This window comes from Canis lupus, chromosome 4 (genome assembly GCF_011100685.1).
Source record: "Canis lupus familiaris isolate Mischka breed German Shepherd chromosome 4, alternate assembly UU_Cfam_GSD_1.0, whole genome shotgun sequence".
NCBI lineage: Eukaryota > Metazoa > Chordata > Mammalia > Carnivora > Canidae > Canis > Canis lupus.
Window position 1 is genome coordinate 7,069,898 of NC_049225.1, and position 20,791 is coordinate 7,090,688.

Below are 20,791 nucleotides of genomic sequence, written 5' to 3' on the forward strand. Positions count from 1 at the left end.
TCCAGGTGACTTGTCGCACCAGGGCAGCCTGGAGTCGGGGGGATCTGGCTGGAGGAGGCCGAGCTCTTAAAGAGCTGGAGGCGGGTGTGCTGGATGAGGCTGGGGCTCCGGGAGCCGCCTCCTCCTTTCGTGAGTAAAAAGGTGCCAACGCTGGTTGGCCTGGCAGACGCCAGTGTTCCTCCCTCCCCCGGAACCCGGACACCGTGGGGAGTGAATGTTCTTCCCGTTTACAGCCAGAGGCCTGCAGCTGGCAGCAAATGCAGACTTTTGTGGCAGATGTTGGAGCAGGATCTTCCAGAGCCCCAACCAGCTGTTAAGTTTTCATTATTGCTCCTTAAAACTGCTCCTACCAAGGTCCGCCTGGCCTTCCGCGCTCTACACGGTGCCGAGGCAGGCCTGGGCCCCCCTCCAGGGGCCTGGGCTCCGCCAGCCCCCGCCCGCAGGCCGAGGCTGCCCCGGGCTCTGAAGCAGCAGTCCTCCCGTTCAGGGGCTTGAAGAGCCGGCCGCCACGCCCCAGTGGCTTCGAAGCCACCTGCCTTGCTGCCGTCCCCTTCTGCTGTCCGCCCGCCCACCCAGGTCGCATCGGGGGCTCCCCTGCTGCGGTGACAAGCGTGATAATCAGTAACGGTCCCCCGGCCCTCGCCAGGTGCCCAGCGCGGTCCTGCGAGCTTTCCAAAGTGCAGGTTCACTGGTCCTCCCCGTGACCCAAGGCGGAGGCCTTTCCTGTCCTCACCTTGCAGCTGAGGAGACGGGCATGAAGCTAGGTCACTGGCCAGAGTCACCCAGCTGGGATTCAGACCCAGGCAAGACGGGCCCGGAACCTGCCACCCTCACCCCATGTGCAGTCCCGTCATGATGGCCTCGGGACCCTGGCAAGGGCTCCTCTTACAACTGTCCCTCTGGCCCACACCCAGGGCTCCCCGAAGCAGCCAAGCCGGGCTTGTCCCCACTGCCCGCCGGGTCTCCCCTGGGCTCCACAGGCTGATGCACCTGCAGAAAGAGGTCAGCGCCCTCCCGGCAGAGGGATGGAGGGCGGGGGGCAGAGGGGAGCTGCACCGAGGCCTGCCACCCCCTCCCCACTTCGAACACCGGAGAACCTCCTTCCTGCTCCCCCGCTCTCGCTGGCCATCCTCACGGCCCTGACAACCGCCCAGGATCATAAATCTCTTTCCAGCGAGCAGCCACAGTGGTGCCGTTTTAACTTAAGACAGTTCGACTGCTTCTTGGGGTGGGTAGCGGCTTCCCACCTCCCAGGAAACCTGTATCGGTCCACGGGGGCGGCCGACACACAACTTGTCTCTCCCTCACTCAGGACGCAGACGCCTCCCCCTCCTGCCCCCTAGAAAAGTTAAATGTTACCTCCTTCTTACCACCACCGTGGTTAAAGCCACACAGGGACACTGGGCATCTTCGGCTGAGGTTCCTTGCCCCTGCTCACTCCCTGTGGGTGGGACAAGGACAGAACCTTCTCGTCTTACCTCCCTGTCCCTCAGCAGCTAGAGACACCCTCCATCTTATAAGCAGCATGTTGGAGCCCAGGACTCAGAGGACCCAAGCCCAGGAAGATGAGCGCTTCCTGAGGCTCCTACACTGTGGCCCCTTGGCACCTGGTAGGCAGCAAGTACCCGCAAGTGCACACGGTGTGAGGGGACAGCCACACCAGCTGGCCCTCCAGGGACTGTCCCCTTCCACCCACCTCCTCCTCGGCTGGTGTGGATGTGTGGATGGCATGGGCACTCGGGGTGGGGGGTGGGGTTCTAGCTTGGAGAGGGCTCCGGGCACAAGGTTTTCCATTCCATAAGGCTCAGGGGGTCCCAGGGACAGCAGGCCCTGAGAAGGAGCCCCTCGTGGGGAGGGGCAGCCCCCACACCCCGGCTGGCCGGCCCTGCCCAGAGCAGCCCTCACCTGCTGCTGAGATCTTTGGCACGAGATGCAGCCAGGGGTGGGAAGCCACCACCCGCCGTTCCCAGCGGGCCAGCTTTCCCGATTCCCGAAGGGCCGTCCCGTGGTACTGTGGCTCCGCTGGCTTCCTCGGCTTCCGCCCAGCTGAGTCACCTCCGTGCCCACACGAGAGGAGGCCTGTGGGCCTGGACGGGAAGCCAGGAGCCTGCCCCGCCAGCTCGGGGAAGTTACAGGCCGTTCGCCAGTCAAGGGGAGGCTACTCCTGCACCCAGATCTCTGGTCATGGCCTAGAACAGCAGGGGGACCCCTGTCCCAGCTCCCAGCACGGTAAGGGCCCAGGGGCAGCCTGCGGGGGCATCCCCACGGTATCAACCTCCCTGGCAAAGCATTTTCTAAGCTCCCCAGATGGTGCTGGCCAAGGTAAAGGAGTCCTGTCCCCACACTGAACTGTCCAGGGCTAACTTTATTCGTACTCGGGGACTTCGGAAGCTCTGGGTCTCCATGTGAGGTCGGTGTTGCACGTTAGTCCCCACCACACTGTGGGTGCCCACCCCACCACACTGTGCAGCCTCAACTACGGCCCGACAGCCGGCAGTCCTCTCACCTTGCTGCAGAGTAGAGTCCCAGCCAGAAGGGGCCTGGTCCCCGTGGGGGAGACTGGTGACTTACTTACGGAAGGCAGGTAGGAATTCGTGGCTAATGTGCATCCCAGACTAGAGAGGAAGACTGTACCCTCCAGTGGGCCAGGGTGCACCACGGCCTCTCAGAGAACCAGCCACGGTGAGGGGAAGGTACCAACGTAATGAACCCAGAAGGGTCATTTATACAGGATTTCAGAATCTCGGATCTGAGGAGGTTTTCCCGGGAAACACACATAATTTGATAATGAAGCAATTGGTAAAGTTAAGTTAAATTACAAAATAACAATCCTGAGTGGCACAAATGCATTTGCATGGTTTGCCGACTTGCTCTGCTTGCAAAATTCATTTAGAAAAAAATCAGGAGCAACAATCACAGCAAATAGCTCCGAGAAGGCCTGAAGCAGGGCCATGGGGGGAGGACTTCTGTCTCGCGCCGAATGTAGCCCCTTCCCCTCTGACGCGTGCCCTGGTTTCTGGAATTAGCTGAGAAGTCCCCCACCAAGTGCGGGTGGTCCTCGATCCAGCATCAAAATCACCGACTTGCGGATGAATGGGGAGTATTTCTGGGCAGCAGTCAGCACAGCAGTATAAATCACAAACAGATGTTCGGCCTTGTCAACTCCAAATAAACTAACAAATGGGCGGTCTCTGCCGATTCGGACTCGTCAGGGTCCCTTTTCCGTTTTTTCCTCTGTTGGCGTAACTCCCTCAGCTTTTCAGCAGCCGTCGGCCAGAAGGGCCCCAGCTCCGGGGGAGGGCGCTGCCCACACTCATGCCAGCCCCGAGGGGGGCGCCCGGGTGACCCAGCAGGCGGGCGGGAGGCAGGAGAGGCCAGGTGGGGCACACCCGTGGTGAGGGGCACCCCGCTCCGCACTAAGGTCCACACGGGGCTGCAGGGGACCCCTGGGATCCCCATATTAACACGTTCCCTAAGGAGTCCTCTCTCATGTCACCTCTTGGGGCCTCCATAGACACACGTAAGTATTTTAGAATCACCAGATGCACAATTAATAATTTGGGTTGAGGTGGAACATGAGAAAATGCACGGGACCGTCCTCAGGGCGCCCACCCCTTCACCCCCTCTGCTTTTATTGAGTGAATGCCTAATTGTAGCAGCTTCGGGAGACATGTCGCTAAGGCAGCTGGTAGAACTGTGACGTCCGTCGCTGGTCGCTCCCTTCAAAGTTATAGTTTACAACTAGAGCCCAGTGATTACCGACGCTTAAGAGCTGGAGTGTTGCAGCAGCACACACGATCCTCCTCGTGCTCCTCTAAAGCCACAAGAGTAGGCTCCTCTCCCGGGGTGTGGGCAGGACCAAGTCCTTGGGGCAGCCCAAACCCTTCTGTCAAGAGCGGCTTGTCTTGCAAGCCTGGGCAAGGGCTGGGCCAGGAGGGGGCCTGTGGGGAGCAGCGGCCGCACAAGGGAGCTGGGCCGCATGTCAGGGCAGGCCTGGGCCTGGCCAGTTGCGTCCATGGGGGCCTGTGAGGGCTTCTTAAGATCTTGATTTTAAGGGAAAACTTTTGCGGAAAGCAAAGACTCAACCAGCATATGCCCCCCCCCCCTACACATACACCTTTTTAAGGCAATTAAAATGATAAAAGCCTGCTGATCAGAGGAGCACAGGAACCAAGGTCCTGTGGCAGCAACCAGGTTCTGCTGCTGGTACATTCTGGGTCGCCTAGGTCTGGGGCTCCCAGGGAAGCAGGACTTGCATCAACTGCCCTGGCCACCCCTCCCTGTGACAGCATGTCCCACTTGCCTTGGGATGCCCTGGGGTCAAGCCCTTCAGTCCTTGGGGCCCCCACTGGGGCCATCTCGGCCTTGACAACGGTGGATCAACCTGGGCTCCTAGGGCCCAGGCTGCCCGCCCCGCCGCACGGCCCGACGTTGGTAGGCACCTCTGCCATGGCAACCTGTTGTGCTTTCTTCTAAAGGCAGGAGGAAAGGCAGGAGTCAGTCTGTCCAGGCACATGCGGCATTAAGTCAAAGGCCAGCCGTGCTGAGCTCGTCCGGCCCGAACCTGGAAAGCCACCAGGCCTTCCTGCAGACGTCCACGTCGGTCCATGAGTTGGCCCAGCGGCTCTCGGGCAGCCGGCTCTCCCTCCACACCTCGGCCGCGTCCCTGCACTCGCAGCCCCCACCCGTCACCACCACAGGGCACCTGAGCGTCCGCGAACGGGCCGAGGCGCTGATCAGGTCCAGCCTGGGCTCGTCCACTAGCTCCACCCTGAGCTTCCTCTTCGGCAAGAGGAGCTTCTCGAGTGCTCTGGTCATTTCTGGACTGTCTGCCGCGGAGGGGGGCAACACCAGCGACACCCAGTCATCCAGCAGCGTCAACATCGTCATGGGCCCCTCGGCCAGGGCCACCAGCCAGGCCACACGGGTAAGCGGCTGGGTCGGCGGGCCGGGCAGGTGGGTGTCTGTCGGTGGACTCCCACGGCCCTGTCCACAGGGTTCCCAGGGTGACAGGCGGCAGGAAGTGCTAGACAGCGGGTGTTCTGGCCATGCTCAGAGGCAGATAAGATACACAGGACAAGTCCTGGAACTAGTAACGCCGGGGTGGGTGGTGCCGCAGAACACTGTCCCCTCAGCCCTGGGCTGGGGATGTGAGCAGGAATGTTCTCCATGCATCCACAGAGCAGGAGCAGGTCCTACTTCATCCCTTTTCCCATCACTCTGGCCTGGGGGGGAGGACAGGACACATGTCAGCAGGGGAGTTAGACCCTCACCGGGTCCTAGTGCCAGATTTGCTGCCCAGGTGCCCTCCTGCTCTTATGTATTTAAACATTAGAAAAAGAGAGGTTGAAGGACTTGCCCCACATAAACTGTTACTCCTCCAGAGCTCCAAGCCAGCTGATGTGAGAGGAGCACTTGAGCTTTGTCAGAGAAAAAGTGAGTAGGTAAATAGAGCCCCTGCCTGGCTCCGGCTCGGGGTTCGCTATCTGGAGGTGAACAAGGGGGGCCGCACCCACGGGGCAGCTCCCCAGGCCACACTAGTGGCCCCATGCAAGCAGCCCGCTGACTTCGGGAGCTTCAACTAGGTTTAGTTAGGTACATGGAAACACACCTCGCTCCGTGTTTTCACTTCCTCTGAAAAATGCACAAAACACACTTTTCTCCTACCGTCCCCCAATATACTAAGATACCGTCTGTGGGTGTGCTTCTGGGATGCTGGCAAATTCTCTTTGCCTCAGGACAATAAGGTCCTCGGCAGTCTGTGCGCCCAGGATAAAAGGGCTTCTGTGTTCCTGTTTGGGCACAAACCTGCCGGACTTCGTGCTTCTGCCAGGAGCCAGTGCACTGGGCGGGGGCGGGGGGGGGGGGGACACGACACTGGCCTGAACCCAGGACACCCAGGCACACAGTGACCTCTTAGCCGAGGGCCCCGGTGCCCGGCATGTCCATATCCCCTGGGGAGGGGCCCCCGTGTCCAGAGCCCCCAGCCCAGCCAGCACGGTGGACCCGTGGCTTCCTTCCTTCGGGCCGAGGCCCCTGGACCCCCACACCTGCCCCCCGGGCCGGTTAGCTCAGGCCCCGCAGCGGCCCCACGGGTTCGCTGAGCCTCCCCGCTTCTCCTTTCTCTCTGGAAGCACTTCTCGGAGCCGTGTGAACCCACCGAGGCCACCGAGCTGGGGCAGCTTCGCGACGGCCTGGCCGAGGCCGCGGCAGAGAACGGGGGGCTGCTGTGCAGGAGGGCCAGCCAGGAGGACATGGGTCTGGACGACACGGCCTCGCAGCAGAGCGCGTCCGATGAGCTGTAGGGGCCGGGGCAGGGGCCGGCCAGGAGCCCCGGCTGGGGAGACTCGAGAGCTGCTGTGGAAACCAGTGCCTGCACCTCAGCTTCTCGAAGCAACTCTCCCGTGACGATACGACACCTGACAGCACACCTCCTTCCCCCGACACCGCTCCAAGCTGCCCCCGGAGCTCCCCGGCGTGGCTCGCACAACTTCCAGAATTTGCAAATTCTAACAAAAGCCATGTAATATCTTAAAAACAACTAGAGTAAGTAGAGCGCCTGAGTAACTCTTTCCTGCCCTGAAGAAAACTGCATGTTAACCAATTGGCATCTTACACATCACTGTCACCCACGTCCCAGAAACGGACAGCAGCACGTGTCCTACCATCCACTGGTCAAACACAGTAGGGTCAGTCCACGCCTAAGGGCAGCCTCAGCTCTTTGTAGCATTTATGCAGGTGTGAAGTATAAACCAGTGGCAGCTTTACTCCAAGAAACGTGGTAGTGCATGCAGTCACGTCTAAAGTATCCTGTGGACACCCAGCGATGCTGGCGACCCAAGTACAGAAATCTAGTCCCCCGGGAGCCTGGAAGGCCATCGGACTCACTGACGCTCAACCGCCGTCAGGCGGGTTCCACGAGCCCGGTGGTCCTGTCCACGCACAGAATGTCCCCTTGTTTTCCGAGCCAGGCAGTCCTTACCGTGCCACACAACACTCGCACACCCCTTTGTTTTTGGGATTAAAATGTTTACAGTCACTGCCGTGTGATGGAGTTCTGCTGTATCCTTGATTAAGAGAACGGCATTTACACAAGTTCTGGGACTTTCCCCACATGAAGGCTGTCACCGGGTAAAGCAGAAACCTGGCTTCTTGTGGATGTACGGGAGGGTGAAGGGGCCCGGAAACACAGTCTGGGGGGAACACCGTCACCGACGCGGGGAACTATCCCTTCTGGAAAGACGACAGTTAGAAATAGTCGTTTCCGAACTAGTCTGGCAAGGTTCTTCACGGTGCCTAGGATTCAGGCGGGGAGGGCACGGCACAGAACTTCTTTCCCCTTGGAAGTAGATGGGAATGCTTTTATTTTTCTTTCAAACTAAGAATTGCCAATTAATAATAGGTGGGCTCTGTAGTCAGACACTGTACATTATTCTAAAATCAGCAATCCCTGGAGATGCAAAGTTGGTTATTATTAATTTAAATGCAGGTCTAACGAGCAGCTGATAGCAGCGCCCTGCAGTTCTCAGGCCGGCCGAACCACGCCTGGCCGGCAGCCCGTGCAATCTCCTTGGGCAATTTCACAGCCCAGCCCAAGCGCTGACTGGCCAGCTGTGAGCTGTGAGCTGTGAGCTGTGAGCGTGGCCTCCCCACAAAGGGCATCTCTTTGAATCAAATCAGACAGATGACGACCAGCTGGCAGCACCCAGCCTGATGTGGGCTGACCACCCCCTTGGGCATCTGGAAGCAAGACATCCAGAAAGCCACTGTGTCCACAGAAAGCGGATCTTCTGACAGAGCTGGAAACCTGATAGGGAGAGAAACGGTAACACGAATGAGAAGCGCAAATGCTCCGGGCCCATGTCCTCCGCTAGAGACTCGGGAGCTGCTTCTCCACCCGCTGACCCGACCGCTCGTCCTGGTTCTCAGTGCAGAGTGAGCAGACGAGGATGGCTGTGGCTGTCAACAGTTAGGCCAAAGTTCTCTGATCTGGATGCAGGTCTGCATTGTCAGAGAGAGTAAAATCATCATGGGCGTGCATGCTGGGAGTGCCTACACACACACGTGCAGGGATGTGTGTGCCCACAGAAGGGAAGATGGGATTGGATACGCTCCCGTGCCCTGCATGCCTGGCAGCAACGCAGTCACAGTTTTTCTCTGCATTGTGGCACACAACCTTTATATTTACAATAAATGACCTTGATTGATTTCGGAGACAGGGTGCATCCGTGCAGGGAGTGGGGAGGAGCAGAGAGAGGGGGAGAGAGAATCCCAAGCAGACTATGTGCTGAGCACAGGGCCTCAGAACCTGATGCTGGGCTCAATCCCACAACCATGAGCTCACGACCCAGGCTGAAACCAAGAGTTGGATGCTTAACTGACTGAGCCACCCAGGTGCCCCAATAGACACAAACTTGTTCATCTGACCTTCAGCCAGTCAGCTGTCTATCAGAGTATTTCTAGCAAAAGACTGGATTAGCCTCCATTTAAGAAAATATTCCTAAGGTGACATCTCATGCTGGAGTTATTTAAACGTGCTGCCAGCATACAACCACAGGGTTATTTTTTGCATTTGGACACTGAACAAAATTGTTTCTCCTCTAAAAATGATCTAAAAACTGTAGTGGTTGGTTTTATATAAATCATGTGGCTAATCTGGCATTATTGATTCTAAATTTTGCACTGTGTCTTGAAACCATCTGTCTGGCAAGTAGTTTCTAAAATCATTTGAGGCTCCAGCTTCTCCTTGCCCCAAATGTGTGCAACGCGAAGACCCCTGTTTACTCAGCCCTTTAGGCCTCCTCCACCGCTGGGGGTTTTGTCTAAGTCATTACACTCCAGGGACATGGCACCTGCCATCAGCATGCACGTGTATGCACACAAGCACATGCACACGTGTGTGATCTTTCCAGACACAACCTTCATGAACTCCAAGACAGGAAGAGAAAGAGGAAGGTCCATTCCACTTTTTCTGGGCCACCATGGCCCCCCACCCTGCGCTTGAGGACTTGAGGGCTGGGAATGGAGTAAGCCGCTCAACAGCAACTGTACTGGCAGCCACGTACATCAGCCACAACAGCCAGATGACAGTCGATGAATTTGAAAACTTGTCCATCCCTGTACATGTACATTCAGAGGCAAAAAGAAATTGTTTTTTTTTTTAAATGTGTGTGTTAAGTGGCTGGTGGTACAATCTACTCCGGGAGGAAGAGGAAGGATTTGGTGAACTCATTCTCCAAATCAGTTCTGCTCTGTCCCATCCAGCCATGTTATTCCAGCTTAAATTCGTCATCCAGCCATACGTACATCCATTTCGTGCTTTTCAAAGTGAATTCTTCCAAGTCTGGCCTCAGACCCAGGGGTCTGTTAGGTGTCTGGGTTTGCTTGCAGAGTAGCCATTTCAAGCTCAGGAGTAAATGAGAACTCCTGATGCCAGCCTGTCCTTGCCACCGCACCCCTCCCGGCCCGAAGGGAGCAGCGCAGATGGGGGGGCGCACTTGGCTCCTCCTCTGGTCCTGACCTGCTCAGTAGGCAGGCCTCAAACGGTGCTCTCCCTCAAATGGTGCCCTGCCTCTGAGTCTCTCCCTCCTTTAAGCCTCAGCAGAATGCCCTTTCTACACGCTGCGCATGCGGGGCCCTGAGTCAGAGTCACTTGTGAATTCATCCTATCCCATACGACAGAGTAGGGGGCTTACCCAGCAAACACTTATTTCTCATGGTTCTGGAGGCACCAGCAGATTCCAGGCCTGCTTCCGGGTTCACAGACAGCCAGCTTCTGGCCGTGACGTCACAAGGCAGAGGGGAGAGAGCTCTCCGGGGTCTCTTCCATTCATGAGGGGTCCACCCTCAAGACCGAATCACCTCCCAAAGGCCTCTTCACACCATCACACGGGGGGTTAGAGTTTAACACATGAATTTATGGGGGATACAAACATTCAGACCGTAACATTATCCTTTTTAGGTTTCATTTCTTAAAATACAGGGATTGCACTGAGTATCTTCACACATGCCCCTGATCATCCTGTTTGACAAAGTAATACAGTAATTACTTAAGGACTGTGCGGTAGCTAACACGCCATGCTCTTCCATCTGATAGCTGCTAGTTTATTGCAGCTAAATGTCAACTCTGATATCTGGGGGTGCATGATGCCCTGAAAAGGAGGAGAACACCAACAGGAATACAGTGGGACAGAGGAGGAGCATGGGCTCTGGAGCACAGGGACTTGGTTCAAACTCTCTGCCAGTAAAGGCATGTTTCTTTACCACTGAAGAGAGAGTATGCAGCAGCTCCCAGCCCCTACGTGCTGGGGGCCACCCCGAGTCTGTTTGGCACAGCGGACATCTCCAAGGGGCCGTAACCCTGGAGGGCCAGTGAAGGCTCCGTCTGATGGGCTCCATCAGCTAGGGCAGACCAGCTGCTCCAGGTCTGGGGCTGGGTCTGTCTCTGTGGCACATGGGTGACACTTACTCAGCCTGTCCTGTTTCCTGAGTTCACCTGAGGCCAAGTGGGGCTCTTCAGCACCATGGAGTTGAATAAGTAGGTTTGATGCAGGGGCCGGGCTCCCAGACCACACCTGTATGCAGTGCTCCTTCAGTCCCAGGGGACCCGTCAGATATCATGAGCTCAGTCTCCCTGAACCACCCAATTGGGCCCAGACAGTGAGAGAGACGCCTTCTTCTGCATATTGGACCAGGCAGCCTTCCTATTAGTTCACCGTCTAGTAGGCCTTTCAGATGGCATCCCTCTAAAGCTTAGCAAATCCACACCAAGCTTCAGGAGGCTCCCTTGGGGAAAAGCACTGAGGAAAGCATGCTCACCAAAAAGCCCGTAATAGGCTACCAACCATCGTCTTGGCTCAGGGACGCAGGTGCTTCCTGCACAATGCAGTGTGCCCAGTGCCCAGGGCACCTTGCTCCACACGCCTAGACTGGGCCGTGATTACAGACAGGGGCACAGCCTGGCATGAATGCTAAAGGCTAGCTGCTAAAATATCCTGGAAATTCATAGATCTTTACCAAAAATGACCTGAAAGCACTGTACTGATTATCACTACAGTACCATCAACCACTCAGAGGGCAGTGCTTACCCTTCATGGATTCTGGGGTTTCTGCAATTTTGTCAGCACTTGCCCTGCTGGGGGCAGAGCGTGATCTTTGTCCCATTACTGACAGCCCCCGCCCCTAGCCCCGGGCCCACTCTGGGGATCACACAGATGGCCGTTGATGGCGTCCTCCCATGCTGCGGCACTGCCCTCCTTTGACACTCATTTCCCACTTTTTCTCGGACTCAGGACACAGAACGGTTTAAGGCCATGTCTAAGTTGATTTGGCGAAAGTGGGGGGCTCTGACCTGAACCCCCAGGCCTAAGCCTGCGGAGTACCGCACACTGTCAACATCTCTCACGACTCTACGCCCCTCCCACACAGGGCTCACATGTTTGCAACCACATTTAGTTGTATTTTATTAAGCAATAAGCAATCAAATAAACAATGAGACGGGTGGGGAGGACCTCACATGGCTTTTCTCTGAAGTAACCAGTTTTAAGCCAAAGCTGCACCTGGAGAGGGCTTTAATTTTCATTATGTGCAGAACTGATTAGATAGCGAACGCTCCCCTCCCCCTTCCCCAGAACACCCTTATAAACTTCAGTGGGGGCAAGTTCCATCTAATACTCTGAAAACCATTTCTCATTTCATGATCTACCAAAATCATACGCACAACTGCAAGAGGAAATAAACAGAAACCTCTCCACATAAATAAAGCGCGGTGGACTGTTCATCTTGTCGCGCCAATCCAGCATTTGGGCTAATTTGATCTTTTAAACATTTTATGGAAAACAGCTGTCAGGCTTTCTCTGGAAAAGCCCATAAGGTTTCATAAGCCTGAAGGCATGAATCCTTGACAGGCAGGGCACTGATGAGGCTTGGTGTGAACCAGCGCATCCTGAAGTGCACGAAACAGGAACACAAACCATCTTCACTTGCTGCTGCTTTGCACACACGTCACAATATCTGGCAAAAGGTGGTTTCTGTTTTCCTTGGTGACCTGTGGGAAGAAGCAAGAGAGCAGGCTTCACAGTTCTTTCCTTCTCTTCAAACCTCAATAGGCAATATTCTCCAGGAAGAGCCTGGAAGGCCTGGAGGGGGCGAGGCAGGTTTCATGACTGAGGGAGGGAGCCCCGCTCCAGAGCACTCTGAAGACAGGACAGGTCTGGTGGAGTCCCACCCCAGCTTCCGCGAAGGGACAGCTCAAGCAGTGGAGGAGGTTTGCGGACTAGTTTTCACAATAGGCTGTGAACTGAGATGGGACACGGCCCCCGCCCCCGTGTGACCTGAACAGAAGTGACTGCCTGGAACAGCCTACGAGGGCCTGACCGGCAGCAGCCACGCAAGGCCACAAGTCCCACCCCTGAATTCAGGGGAGTCCCAAAGGCCAGTCATCTCCTCATCTCTGCACAAACTTAGAAAAACGGAGTGTGGCGAGGAGCCCCTGCCATGGGTCAACGCCACATCTGAAGGATGGAGCAGCTGAGCCCAGGGAAGTGCAGGGACATCTTGAGATCTCAGAGGTAGCTGGGGACGCAGCATAGACTACAACTAGGTCTCCAGACTCCAGGAGTGTTCTCTGTAATTCCTACCCTCACACAAAGTAACCAAAAGTTTATTCAAGCTTTACCGGGTGATCTGTTTTTCTCCCTCTCCTGTACTAGTACAGTCCCGACGAGTACAAGGAAAGCATTCAGATGCCACCTGGGCGTTTGGATGGTGGGCAGTCCCCCAAGTAAGGGCGGGGCCACCTCTTGGGCCATCACCAGGGCCTTCCTGCTTGGCCACCGCCACATTCATTCAACACTGATAGGGCGTCAACCAGAACCGAGCAAGGTGCCAGGGACTGAGAGAGGAGTCCGAGAAGGACCCTGGCCTCATGGAGCTTGCAGAGCAGAACAGAGGGACAGATGTGGGACAGGGAGAGCACTGACCGTAAAGGGTCTGGGAGACAAAGTCTGGAGAGGCGTGTGGGAGATGGGGCAGGATGGGGTGAGGAAAGGCTTCCAGGGTGGTTATGCCCGAAGGTCACCCAGACAGGGAAGGACCCAGGCACAGAATCATGGTAAGAGAAAGTGAGTGCACCTCCAGTCAGTGGTCAGTGCAGGCGGCCCTGAGGGGAGAGATGGGCCTGCCCGCTGTGGACTCCACACCTGCCTGGCACCCTGGTGCACAGCAGGTGCCGGATGGATGTCTGATGAGGAGATGCACAGGGGGCTTCACCTCATGGCTCCCCTGCATCCACCCACCCTCCTCCTAAGAGCACCCCTGACTCCCTTCTGGGAAAGGACAGTCTAGGAAACTAGCTCTCAGCCCAGGAGTGCAGGCTGGGCCCTGGAGATCCGGAGCACCTGAATCCTGAAAGGAGAGAGCTGAAGAGCAAACTGGCTGGGGCCACACCCCCTAGCAGTAAGTCCAAGGACACGGTGCACCTGTCCTCACCCCATCCCTTCCCTTGCAGTTCTGGTCCCTGGACGTGAGGACCTTCAGCTTCTCCTCAGCTTCATGAGAAACTGCCACACAGCCTTGCAAGGTTTTTTGTTGCTGTGTTTGCTCAAATTAGCTAACATCCCCTTCTGCTGTTTGATGTCAGGGGAGTGTGCTAACGTGGAGGGAGGAGAGGGGGTGGTGGGTGGGTGTCAGTGGTGGTGGGAACTCCCGTGGTTCACAGGGCCCCTAGTTCCCGTTCCTGCACTCTGACTTCACCGGGAATGACACCAGGCTTCGCCCCCAGGGTCTGTTTACTGTGTGCCTCCAAGGGAGGGTCCCCAGATGAGGGGCATCTGGGGCCACTTCCTCTCCCCAAGCTCATCACTTCCTCCAGAAATGTAACATTCACGAAGGGGGAAGCATGGAACTGGCAGAAGAGGAAGGTGGAGGAAAGGAAGGGGACACTCTGACTTGAGGGGAGGAATGCACTCCCGCTTCGCCAGGGTGAGCGAGGAGGAGGAGCACGGATGCACCGCACCCTCAGGACAACACAGAGGGGACCACCCCTGAGCCCCGTTCCTCCATCCTGCCAATAAAAGGAGTGCCAGCAGGTCTGGGGTGTCTGGCTTCTCCAGGACTGTGGCTGTGCAGGTGTAAAGGAGAGCTGCTTGAAGACCTCTGCGGGCAGGAAGAGAATCCGTAGCCTGCGGGGACAGATTCCGAGGGGTCATCGCTGAAGCTCCATCTCTGCTCGGCAAACCCCCAAGCCTTCCAGCAGAATGGGGGGTAGGGTATGGAGGGGAAGACTAAGGAAAGGAGTTCATAGGTGTGGGGCTGCCGAGCTCCTACAAAAGAGTCCCAAGCAGTGCTGTGTGCGGTGTTCTTGGGGGGGAAACGCCCCGCCCTCTCCATTGGCACGATGACTCAACGACTGTGGGGAGACCCTGGTCTCAGGACCCAGCTGCAAAGCCCCACCTCACCTCGTTTCAACTTCCTGGGGACCAGACGGTGAGACATGCCTCCTCTGTCGCCAGGGCCGTGGGTGAGCCCCCCAGTCCACACCCCCCCTCTGCCAGGACAGGGGCAGCAGCGGGTATCCCACACGCTCAGGGAGCTCACCGTGCCTTGGTTCCATAGACAAAATAAAAACTGGAAAAGATACATTTTGGGGATGTTTTCAAGTTAAAACTTAATGCAAAACGACATGAATATTTGGCTCTCCCGCTCTGATTTCCCTAAGAGGATTTCTGAGAATTCTGCAGTAAGAGGTGCTCAGTTATGATGCTCCTTGTCCAGTGAAGCCAAGCTCTCAAAAGCGAGTACAGGCAGAGCATTGCCTGTGGACCTCGGGGCCTGCCCTGCACGCACAACCTCCCTCTTAGAGTCAACCACTAGGATTTGGTTACAAAGTCCTTCCCGAGAGGCTGGCTAGGAGGAGGCCTGGGTATGGAAGAGAACAAGGTGAGGAGGGCCCAGGAAGGAAGGAAGTTGCCCACCCTCCTCTGTATGTTGTGGCCTCCACAGAGAGTGAAATCAGAGCCCCTGCCTGGCCCAGGGGCCCCTGGTGACTTGGTGATTAGAGCCTGACTTCCATGGGGACAGGGACATCCCATTCATCCTATGCCTGGCACATGGATGCTCAGTAAATGTTTATTAAATTCTAAGCTGGGAGGGTCTTTGAAATATAGTCGAGTAAAGACTGACCATCTCATACAGCCAAGTTGCTCTGTGCTGCCTGCAGGGGCCACCAAAGGCCTGAGAGTTCCTAGTCAACAACCCAAACACCAGGAATCAGGGAAGCTGTGAATATTGGACACAGAGACAGGAAGGAAAAAATGCCCCTAAGTGCATATACACTACATGCAAGAAAGCAAAACAAGACCACACATTTTCCTGAAACTGTGGGAAGGATACTGACAAGTTCCTAGTAATCACAGGATTAGAGAAAGAAATCTGACAACACCGTAACTGTAAGTTAACACATACCAAAACATTACTAGTTTGTTTCATGCTGTGTCTCTATTTTATTAAACCTAAAAATATGGTTATTCCTGAACCCATCTCTCTAGCTCTACTTTTTCCGTAACAGTTAAAGTTTCTAAACCAAGAATTATTTTCCTGTTGTATCAACTAAGACTTTGCCTGACCCAAGTTTACAAAGATTTACTCCTATATTTTCTTCTAAGAGCTGTAGAGTGTAGCAGAATCTGCTTCTCCCTCTTCCTCTGTCCCTCCCTGTGCATACACTCTCTCAAATAAAATAGATCGAGAGAGAGAGAGAGGACGCTGTAGAGTTTAGTTCTTAAACTTAGGCTTAGAATCTACTTTGAGTTAATTCTGGTATACAATGTAAGAGTCCAACTTCCCACTTTTGCATGTGGATGTCTAGTTTCCCAGCACCATTTATTAAAAAACAGTTCTTTCCTCATTAGGTTCTCTTGGCATGCTTGTGGAAAATCAATGGATCCTAGATGTATGGGTTTATTTCTGGACTTTCAGTTCTATTCCATGGACCTGTGTGTCTAGCGCCTGGCTGGTACTACACCATCTCAATCCCTGTAGCTGTAGTAAGCTCTGGAGTCAGGAAGTAGGAGTCTTCCAACATTGTTTTTTTCAAGATTTAGCTGGGTCCTTCCCATCTCCACATGAATTTTAGGATTAGCTTGTCAGTTTCTACAAACATTCTGCCTACTGACCTTGGATCCAGAGGCTGACAGACCTTCTCTCACTCGTGTAACTGTAGGAGTCCATGGACCCAGAGGGCAGCATCGAACTCCCGGTGAGATTAAAATACTTTATGCAAAAAAAAAATAAAAAAATAAAAAAATAAAAAAATAAAATAAATAAAATAAAATAAAAATAAATAAAATAGTTTATGCCCTGCTTGATGAGAAAAACGCATAGCAGGAACGAGTAAGCAGAGGTCTAAGAATTCCCAAATTGGAGTAAGTTCGGTTATTCTTGTGTTCTTACAAAACACATGTAAAAATTAAAAGGATAAAAACTGTTTTCTGGAAAAAAAAAAGTGTAAAGGACTTTCACTATCCTGAATTCAGCATAGTGGAAGAGACTTTAGTAACATTTTATAAAGTAGAAAAACCAAATAATTTCTAGGAAATCTGAAGACTTTTTTTAGCAAAATCATCTGAATCATCCCTATCAACAAAGGACACAGTACAGCAGGGTTATGCTAATGCTCAAGCGCTGGAGGCAGACAGATGGAAGTGTGAGTCCTAGCTCTGCCACCTACTACTAGCTGACAACCCTGGACACACTATGCAGCCTCTCAATGAAATAAAGATGATGTGATATATTGCAGCAGGTACTGTGAAGTCTACGTGCTCTGGTGGATCTACAGTACCGAGCACAGCACCTCAGTCCAAGTGCTCAGTGCCTAGTGGCCAAACTGGCATCTAAGTCAACGCATCTAAGAGACTGGATTTCAGCTGTCTCTTCTGTCCCCTCAGCAGATAACATTCTCCAGCATTTCCATCAAGCAGGTATTTCAAAGGAAATCAAGTGAAATATGCTTTCTAAGACAATCAAATTAGTGTGTGTGTGTGTATGTATGCGCGCATGCAGTAGGAAGTGACCAGCAGGGATAAGTATTTTCTTCATGTTGCTAGAGAAGCAGGAAAACAGTGCACACAGCTCTTTCTAGTTATCCTGATCCATGAAGGTCTTTATCCCTTGCCTCAACAGCATAAACGTAATTACGCTCAAACAAGCAAATGTGAAATAAATTAAAAACATTTTTCAGTGGCCACACTTAGAGACCAGTAAACTCTACAAGACATGAGAAAAAAATTTAACCAAACTCCAAAAGAGAAGCATAATTTTGAGGAAGGCAACTGTCAATACCCACACCCACACCATGACAGAAGTTTCTAAATTGCCAAAACCATCCTCCAATGACATGAATGTTAGATTTTTATTACAGTATCACAAGTCTCTGAGGCTGTTCTTTTTCTCCCCCCAAGTCTACTCTTTGTTGGGCACTTTCTATTGTTCTACCTTCAAGTTTACCAATTCTTTCCAGAGATTTTCTCATTCAGTTATTGTATTTTACAGTTCTAAAATTTTTATTTGAGGGACTCATGGATGGCTCAGTGGTTGGGCAGCTGCCTTGGCTAAGGTCGAGATCCCAGGATCCGGGATCGAGTCCTGCATCGGGCTCCTGCGAAGAGCCTGCTTCTCCCTTTGCCTATGGCTCTGTCTCTCTCAGTCTGTGTCTTTCATGAATAAATAAATAAATCTTTAAAAAATTTTTTATTTGATTCTTCTTTGTATCTTCCATCTTTGCTAAAACTGACACTTTCTACTTTTCAATTGTTTCAAACATGTTTGCAACTGATCACTGAAGCATCTTCGGGACAGCTGTTTTAAAGTCTCCACCCTCGAATTCCAACATCTACGTCATCTTGCTATTGGCACATGTTGATGTTTGTTTCATTATGTGAGCTCCTATCTCTTTCATAATTAACCAAAAGCTAATCACTTTATTTACACATCATTAGGAGCAATGATTACCTTGCCTGGAGAATAATTTCCAGTCTTAGCAGAAAATGTGGCATTATCTTAAGATGTAACATTTCTTCCTGGACATAACAGCCAACCTCTATCAATCCCATCTAGGACTTGGGAGATTCCACTGGTTTGCAGAGGCAGCCAATCTCCGGAGTTTAATGCCAGGAACTCCCCACCTTCCAGGCTGGAAGCTGGCTGGCCTGAAGACTAATTGACTTTCCTCATCTCTCTATACACTGCCTCTACCTCCACAGAAACTCTAGAATCACAATGCGAACTCTAAGTTGGAGGCCATGGAAAGTGAGAGACAGAGCAACATAAAACTCTGAAGACTCCCACAGACTTCAGAGACATCACAGAGCATGTGACGCTGCAGGGCCCTCAGCACACCAGGCAGCTCCCTAGAGAGACCTTGCCTGTCAGTAGCGCCTCCATCCCCAACTGCCTCCAGCCCAACAACCACACCACCCCGGCTGTTTTCTATGCATCTGTCAATATCTGCTAGGGCTCCACTGTTTGTTTACACTGTTGTGAGATTAGACTGTCTGCTCTGGAGGACGAGGACCTGGTCGACCTTGTTCATCATCACGTCTTGGCATGCAGTGATGCTCAGTTAATGCTGAATAAATGAAGGAAGGGCTGCGCACGCACAGTTTTCCAAGTCTGGCTGCTCTAACCCTAACATTTGTTTACTGCCGGAGGAGTACCCCTGGATGCTCCGCTGATGATACACAGACATCCCACTAGGGCTGGCGAGTCACGGTGGTGGCATTTTAGCCAGCGATGTTAGGACCTCACTCTCCACCCTCCACAGCAGGAGTCACCCCGCCGGCTGACTTGCTCACTGGCAGTCGCAGGGCAGGTGAGTGTTTAAACGGGGGTGGGGAAAGAGGGGACAGGCAGAGCTTGGCCAGGAATACGGCTCTCTCACTGACAGACAAGGCAGTGCGGGGCAAGGCAATTACCTGACTGAAGGATATGAGGAGACAACGGGAAATCAAGTATGTGGGCAATGTGCCAGCGGGGCTGTCAGAGGCCCATCCACGGGCTCGTATGATGGAGTGGGTCCTCTCTCATACGTGCTCTATGCACAACCCCCAACAAGCATCTGACAACCACCTGAGAGCTTGTTCAAGCAGACTGTTGGGCGCATGCCCAGGGTCTGATTCATTGGGTCAGGGCGGGCCTACAACTCTGCATGTCTTAGGAACCCCCAGGTGATGCCCACACGGCTGCTCTGCATACATCACTTTGCCTGACAGGCTTTGCAGCTGTGCTGTCCATGTGGCCAGTGTGACTGAAGAAATGAGTTTTTTATTTTATTTAAACATAAATAGTCACAGGTGGCTGATGGCAACTGCACTGGCCAGTGCAGACAGGACATTTCCATCCTTGCAGACAGCTCCATTGGACAGGGTTACTCTTTTAGCAGCTGGGAGCTGTGCTTCAAACTGTGGCCACAGGGAAGTGTGTTTTTTTCACCGAGGACTGGCAAAATTTAAGTTCCATAAATTCCTAGAAAATCAGACTTACCAGTATTTGGCCTCAGAGGAGAAAAAATGGTAATTCAGAGCAAAAGTATGTTTCAAAGCCACCCTGCTCTTTGAGGTCAGCTGCTCCATTTTTACAGACACAAGGAACTAGCTGTACTCACACTGAACACCTGAACATCGTTTCTGTTCCTGATTTCTTCCACGAGGGCCAGCGGTTTTCCTTTAGGTATTGGGATCGTACCCAGGACTACAGTCCCTGGGGTGGACAGCGTCTGACGAACAGCCTGGATAAAAGGTTGACTGAAGAGCTCCATCTTCCCAATCTCATCGATGACACACACCCTCTGCCCTGGGCCACTGCTGGAACCTGCCTGAAGATGACGAAGACAGCCAAGTCACATTAAGCAAAGAGCCCCGGGGTCCCACTCCCCCGTCACTCACCAACTAAGTCAACTAAGCTTTAGAAGGCAGGAGACCTATTCTCAGTCAACATGGGACGATTCACAGGCAAATGTATCTGGAAGAGCTCCCCTGGATACCAGAGCAACCAGGAAATTCAGTTCCCAAAGCAACCCAAGTTCCTGGCAGTTTTCACTCTTTTAGAATGGTTCCAGTAGTAACTCAGCTTTGTATTTATATACACCCAGGAAATAAGCAGCACCCACATGCCCTAGGTTTAAAAGAAATGAGACAGCATTTCCCAAGCTCCCCCTTGGGAGCCTTATTAATAATAACACTAGCCCCTTTTTTGCGATTCGTGAGTTGTAGGAGCTTCCCTGTCTGGGAGGACATCAGGGCTGCAGGCAAATAAATGTCCGTATGTTTCATAATCTGCACTATGAGGGATGGTGGAGAGAAATGAGCAGTGAAAGGAAAGGAGTCTTGGTTAAAAGAAAAACACATGAGCAGGGCTGTGCGCTTCCAACCACAGATTCCCTAAGGACTTATCCCTTCCAAGACCCCCTTGGAACAGGTGTGGCCACCAGCTTCCACGGGCCCTAAAACCTCACAGCCTGAGGCCCCCACCTTTGCACAGACCCCCTCCTACACAGTTCCAGGACTGGGCTCTGCAATCAACAGAATGTGCCAGAAGGGATGGTACGTCCCTTCTGAGCTTAGGTATAAAAGACTGCTGCTTCTGGCTTGGTCTCACTCTCTCAGAAGGCCTGCCCTGGGGAAGGCAACTGCCATGCTGTGAGCACGCTCAGGCAGCTGATGGCCAAGTCCACGTGGCAAGGAACTGAACAACCTTGGGAGTGAGCTGGGAGGCGGATCCTCCCCAATCAAGCATCAGA

General features: G+C 53.5%; 2 protein-coding genes across 8 annotated transcripts in view; one reads left to right on the plus strand and one right to left on the minus strand.

The window, feature by feature from the left end:
- Positions 1 to 8,207, plus strand: part of PCNX2 (pecanex 2) — a 289,788-nt gene extending 281,581 nt beyond the window's left edge. For both annotated transcript variants that reach the window (XM_038533888.1, XM_038533889.1), the window contains 2 exons: positions 4,479 to 4,927; positions 6,135 to 8,207. In XM_038533888.1, coding sequence (XP_038389816.1) covers positions 4,479 to 4,927; positions 6,135 to 6,305 — 620 coding nt within the window. In that variant the 3' untranslated portion in view covers positions 6,306 to 8,207. The remainder of the gene's footprint in view (positions 1 to 4,478; positions 4,928 to 6,134) is intronic.
- A 3,230-nt stretch (positions 8,208 to 11,437) lies between these two features.
- Positions 11,438 to 20,791, minus strand: part of NTPCR (nucleoside-triphosphatase, cancer-related) — a 28,773-nt gene continuing 19,419 nt past the window's right edge. For 5 of the 6 annotated variants that reach the window (XM_038533890.1, XM_038533894.1, XM_038533895.1 and 2 more), the window contains 3 exons: positions 19,658 to 19,867; positions 16,173 to 16,269; positions 11,438 to 12,046 (listed from right to left, as the gene is read on the minus strand). In XM_038533890.1, the coding sequence (XP_038389818.1) occupies positions 11,829 to 12,046; positions 16,173 to 16,269; positions 19,658 to 19,867 (525 nt within the window). In that variant the 3' untranslated portion in view covers positions 11,438 to 11,828. The remainder of the gene's footprint in view (positions 12,047 to 16,172; positions 16,270 to 19,657; positions 19,868 to 20,791) is intronic. The other variant, XM_038533892.1, reaches the window with a different exon arrangement.